This window comes from Melampsora larici-populina, assembly GCF_000204055.1.
Source record: "Melampsora larici-populina 98AG31 unplaced genomic scaffold MELLAscaffold_7, whole genome shotgun sequence".
In the NCBI taxonomy this organism is placed as follows: domain Eukaryota; kingdom Fungi; phylum Basidiomycota; class Pucciniomycetes; order Pucciniales; family Melampsoraceae; genus Melampsora; species Melampsora laricis-populina.
In genome coordinates this window covers 865,431-871,665 of record NW_006768771.1, presented here as the reverse complement: position 1 = coordinate 871,665, position 6,235 = coordinate 865,431, and the positions used below count along the sequence as shown (strand labels likewise).

The following is a 6,235-nucleotide window of genomic DNA, read 5'->3' as shown; positions in this document are numbered from 1 at the left end:
AAACACCGAACGGTTCTCCCCCTACCCCCTAATCCCAACATCTGGAAAAACCAAAACCAATCAATCATCACACCCCCAAAACAACCACCAAAGAATTCAGAAATCAACAAATACAAAACCTGCTCTCTCGTCATCCACAAAATACCGGATAAGACACCTTTCAAAGGAATGTCGAACACAGCCATCGTCCAACATGTCAACGCGGCCTTACTAGCGATCAACGCCAAAGTCGGAGACCAACCGGTTAAAATCAAAGGAGCAGCGATCTTAAAATCGGGTGATATCTTAATGAACATAGAAAATAGGTTGATCAAGAATTGGCTACTTGAAAACAAACACCGCTGGACCGAATTAGCACACAAAGACTTCATTACAACTCAAACCCGATACCCAATCTTATTTAACTTTGTACCAGCTGAATTTGAAGTCGAAGGCCCCGACTTCCTCACTAAGGTTAGCGAACAGAACGACATTCCACTCGATTCTCTCCACTCCGCTAGATGGATCAAGAACCCTATGGACACCAACAAAAGACACGGCACAGTAGTTATCAACTTCTTAGATAAGGATCTAGCTCGCAAGATTGAAAAAGGAGGTATTTTCATTGATTGTACCAGTCTCCGTAGCAAACAATATGTTCAAGGACCAACGATGTGTTTTCACTGCCTCGACTTGTATCATGTCCATAACAACTGCAAAAATATCCCTTTTTGCGCTCATTGTGGTGACCCGCACAATACCAAAGACTGTGCTAACACCGATACTGACCAAATCTGCATAAGATGTGTAAGTTTTGATGCCCAAAAAACAAACACGAAAATTGACAAATCACTCCCCAAATATGCCCACTCCCCAAAGAGCTTATCATGCCCACTCCGCAAAACAGTTTTCCAAATCCCTAACCCAGTGATAGACATCGATGAGTTATAGGGTCCCAGAAAACACGTACAACTTGCCACCCAATTTTCCACCCAACTTTACTGACACACATGACTCATCCCCCATAGAAGAGATTACTGACACACATTCACTCTCAGATAATTTTTCTATCTTTCACTTCAACTGCAGAAAATCCTTCGAAATCACTCAAGAAGCCCTCACTAAAACTCAATACTCAATACTCGCACTCCAAGAACCTTGGTTCAACCCGCATTCACTATCATTTCCGAACCACAAAGCCTGGCACACTATAATGGCATACGATTTTCACCCAACAAGCTGGGAAGAACGACCGCGGGTATGCTTCTACGTGTCGAAACTCATCCCAACAACCAACATCTCACTCCAACCCAGCTCCTCAGACATCATCCTAGCTGTCGACATACGAAACCAAAAGGATCAACAAGACAAATTACGTGTCATTACTTGGTACAACCCCCCAGGATCAATGCGCGGCCTAGCCACCCTGGAGAGATGGCTGCGCCAACACCACAACCGACAAATCCCAACCATCATTACAACAGACTCCAATCTACACCACCAGATGTGGAATCCTCCTACGTACAAAAGAACAGACACTCAAGCTAAGAAACTATTAGCTTTATGCAGCTCATCAGGCTTCTCCTTAAGATCACCAAAAGGTATCCCCACCCGTTTTTCCACAGGAACTAACCCCACAGCGATAGACCTCATATGGGCAAGCTGGAACGTACAAGCAAAAATTACCAGTTGCAAAGTATTAAACAATGACATAGCTTCTGATCATCTCCCAATAGAGACCTCTTATTAACCTTTCCCTCGTCCCACCCATACTAAATCACATAGCCTTTAAAACTGACAGTTTAGACAGCCACAGATTCCACGATTACATTCAAAAAGAAATTTCTCACCTACCGGCAACATACACCACGACAGAAGATATCAACAACGGAGTCACGGAGTTAGCCCAAATTATACTGAAAGCGGCTCAAGACCAGGGGAAGAAAGTGAAGACAAACCCCCAAAAAAACAAGGCCTGGTGGGACGAAGAACTACTGAATCCAATCATCAAGTCCCGAAATAGAGCCCGAAGATGGATGATCCTCTCAAATTTACCTGAAGCTCACAAATGCTATTCGGAGTGGCAAAGGTACTTCAGAGCACAAGTCATGAAGACTAAACTTCAACACTGGAGAAAATTCTTAGCCACCAGCACAAACCACGACACTTTCAAAGCACTCAGATACACCAAACCAACATCCTCAAACGAAGTAGCCCCCCTAGCGAAACAAGACGGCTCAGTAGCAACGGATAAAGAAGAACAAGCTTCTCTACTCTTTTATGGCACATCAGTGGCACATATTGAGGCCGACTTATCCGACATCCCCACAAACATCGTGAACTTGACCCATAGCGTCCCGACGAAGCATCCCCCGCTCGAACTAGACGAACTACGTAAAGTGGTAGAATCAGCCCCGTCAAAGAAAGCCAAAGGTGATGATGAAATCTCAAATGAATTACTGAAACTAGCACTACCAGTAATCGAATCAACCATGTGCAACATGTTCAACGCGTGCTTCTCGTTAGGCCACTTCCCGGACGGATGGAGGAAAGCAGTTACCATCATCCTTCGTAAAGCCAATAAGGACAACTACTCGGATCCGAGTGCATACCGACCAATTGCACTACTGAGCTGTATTGGTAAAATCCTCGAGAAAATCATCACAAACAGATTGACCTTCTGGGCGGAATACTCAAAGGCCATCTCACCAAATCATATGGGGGGCAGGAAACAACATAGCACGGAAGACGCACTACTGCTACTGACATCATGGATAAAATCAAAATGGAGATCAGGGAAGGAAGTGTCTGGCCTTTTTCTTGATGTGAAATCAGCATACCCCTCGGTCCATAGGGAGCGACTCTGGTTCATTCTACATCAACGCAACTGCCCACTCTACCTTATTAACCTCATAAAGGGTTTTCTACGTGACAGATCGACTAATCTCAGACTACAGGATTATGTATCAGAACCCTTCAACATCAAAAACGGTCTGCCACAAGGCTCCCCACTCTCAGTCATCTTATATCTAATCTACAACTCCGACATCTTGGGACCGAATCCACCATCACACGCAGCTGATAATCTATCACTTGGTTTTATAGACGATGTTGTACACTTGGTAGCATCCCCATCACTATCCGATAACCAAGTAAAATTACAATCACATGCCGCAAAATCACTAGCATGGGCGAACAAGAGTGGCGCAATCTTTGACAAGAAGAAGGCCCAACTCATGCATTTCAGCAGGAAAAGAAAACTGACGTCATTTAACTTCCAGTTCGGTGAAGTAGAGTTGAAACCGAAGAACGAGGTCAAGTGGCTAGGGCTATGGCTAGACCCAAAACTATTGTTTAACAGCCATCTTCACCACATGACCAAAACAGCTAACCTGACTCTTCAACAACTCTGGCGGATCAACAGGTGCTACTCAGGTCTATCACCTAGAGAAGCAAAAAAGCTGATAACAACAGTCCTACTACCAAGAATTCTCTATGGTAGCATTGCATGGCTAACGCAGAAAAACTTCACAAAGGCTAACAAAATCTTGACAACAGTGCAAAACAATGCTAACAGATTGATAATAGGTGCTTTTAAAGGATCCTCAAACGAACTCATGAAACACGATGTATACATGCTACCTTTCGAAAAGATTGCCACCAGAAGACACCACAACTTCATTCTTAAACGTCTGACAGCTCAAGACTCCCACCCAACTCGAAAATTCATCATCCACAAACTATCACAGTCCCCAAAAACAAACAAGGGACCGGTCCAAGAGATTCTTAAATTAGACGAACTAACCCAACTAACGTCCACAGATACAGAAACCATCTTTGCCCACTCACTAGCGCTGTGGACCAAAAAAATTGGTGAAACGTTCAACCTAGACGGTTCGAAAGAAGAAGTGACAGAACTTATCCCCAAACAGATAGAGGACGAAGAAAGATCGAATGCCCTAATAATCTTCACGGATGGAGCTGTAAACCAAGAAGGTGGAGGGTCAGCAGCAGTGACCAAACAAGCTAACCTCACACTTTCCCTAAAACAGAGCGAGAACTACTCAAATCACGAAGCAGAACTACTCGGTATTCTACTGGCAACCAAACTAGCGAATGAGGTCTGTAGAAGACGAACCCCAAGACCGTCTAGAATAGCGATATTCAGTGACAACCAAGGAGCCTTAAAACTAACACACGACACCCCGAGAGCAACGTCAGGCCAGCATCTAATCATCAAAATCCGAGCACAACTTAAACAACTTCCTCCGGAAACCCAGTGTACGACTTTATTGGACCCCAGGACACAGGGGGATTGAATTAAACGAGAAGGCGGACAAGTTAGCGAGTGAAGCGGCCGCCAAACAAGAAGAAGCAATAACGATCCCGACTAGTCTAGGAAGTCTGAAAAGAAGAACAAAAGATCTCTTCAATATCAAACATCTGACTTTCATCCCAGGTAATAAACCCTTTAAAACAAAAACCAAACTGATAGCGGGGGCTTTGGAGAATCTCGAAAAGGGAGGAGCCGCGGCCATTTTCCAACTCAGAGCCGAACACAGCCCACTTAACGATCACCTCTTTAGAAGGAATATCGTTCAATCACCAAAATGCGAATCATGTGGACTTATAGAAAATACTAACCACTTTTTACTGTATTGCAGATCCTACGCTAAAGCAAGGAAATGGATGCGAGCAAGACTCAAGAAAGAAGGTATAAAAACAAACTGGAACAGCTCAATAAGGCTACTAGATTCCCCGGATGCTTTCCCTATCCTAGCAGAGTTCATTCTTAAAACAAAACGTTTCATACATTTAAAATCATATTTACCGGAAAAACCCCAAAACCAGCAGCCGCAACCCCGGAAATGATAGTCAGATCAAACATTCAAAACTTCAAAAAAAAAAAAAACCTTCAAAAAAAAAACAAGAACGACAAACTCTACAAGACACCACCTCTTTCCTTAGATTGGGGGACGTGTGGAATGTCAAGTAGCAGTATATGTTAAACCTCAAAACCAGCAATACCGGATACACATATAAAGCCCCCACCTCCTTCCTTAGATTGGGGGACGAGTGGGTAGGATACTATGTAGTTTGATGGACAGAAAGAGTAAGATCGCGATTGGTAAACAACCCCGACGCTTCAAACACGCTGATGCTCTACCATCCACCTTAGATTGGGGATGAGTAAGCGGAAGGAAATGTCACTGAATACCCTCTTCATTGCTCATTCTAAAGATCGAACGAAGTCACGATTGGTAAACAATCAAAGACAGATCACACACCTGACAGTGTCACTGATAGTTCAGATTCTTTGACAGAATGGAGGAAAAAAAAAAAGTTTTAGTAGTGATCGAGAAGGAAAAAAAAAAAGAACAGTTTAAAAGAATGTAAAAAACAAAGATCAAAAGACAAAACATTTTCCGGGGATTGACTAGAGGGCCGCTTGGTATTAAGGTGTACTAGTGTTTTTTGTTAACTTGTTTAGTTAGTGTAATATGCAATGATGCAACTTCGCACTTTAAAAAAAAAAAAAAAAAAAAAAAAAAAAATAAGAAAACGCATTTGGGTGGGACCCAGAGACAGACCACAGATGATCAAACGGGATCACAAATGTCAGAGAGAAATGTGATCCGTTTTTCCCCAGCTCCCTTTACCTAAAACTATAGCGGTAAGAAGAGTGGGTTTCCTTTCTGGTAATTCGTGATTTTCAGCTTGTGGAGCTTGGCGCTTAAAAGACGGCAAACCATTTCAATATAAAGTCAACTGTTTTCGCAGCTCGTGTCAGGTCCCAAATAATGGTGAAAGTAATTTAGACAAAGGAAATCTTTTTGAAGCTGAAAATAACAGAACTGATGATGTTGTGTTCTCAACATAGTCTCGAGCTGTACGTTGTACCCAGGTCAACCGAAAGCGCCTGCTCTTCCTCTCGACCGTAAATTGAAGTGTATGACTTCTTCCTACGAGGTCTCGGATGACGGCGTGCTAGGTACGTTCACATCTCTCAAGCAATCTCACTGGCCACAGTCTCAGATACCAAAACTAGATTCTTGTCTGGCCGATTGTGCAGGATGTCAGGCCGAAGCACCTTACCCCTACATTGTGGAGTGTAGAGATTGGTCAGCGGTTGGTGAGCTAGCAAACTTCTTTTACCTCAGATTAACTTGATCTGATTCCATCTTGTTTTTGGAATTCCATAATAGGGGTATTCAAAACTCGTGTTTCGGGTCCCAGAAGTGTCAAGAAGCGACAT

General features: G+C 43.3%; 1 protein-coding gene across 1 annotated transcript in view; it reads left to right on the top strand.

The window, feature by feature from the left end:
* Positions 1-5,931: 5,931 nt before the first annotated feature.
* Positions 5,932-6,235, top strand: part of MELLADRAFT_103799 (uncharacterized protein) — a gene marked incomplete at both ends in the record, with an annotated part of 5,609 nt that continues 5,305 nt past the window's right edge. The window contains 2 exons of the mRNA XM_007406955.1: positions 5,932-5,971; positions 6,053-6,101. Coding sequence (XP_007407017.1) covers positions 5,932-5,971; positions 6,053-6,101 — 89 coding nt within the window. The remainder of the gene's footprint in view (positions 5,972-6,052; positions 6,102-6,235) is intronic.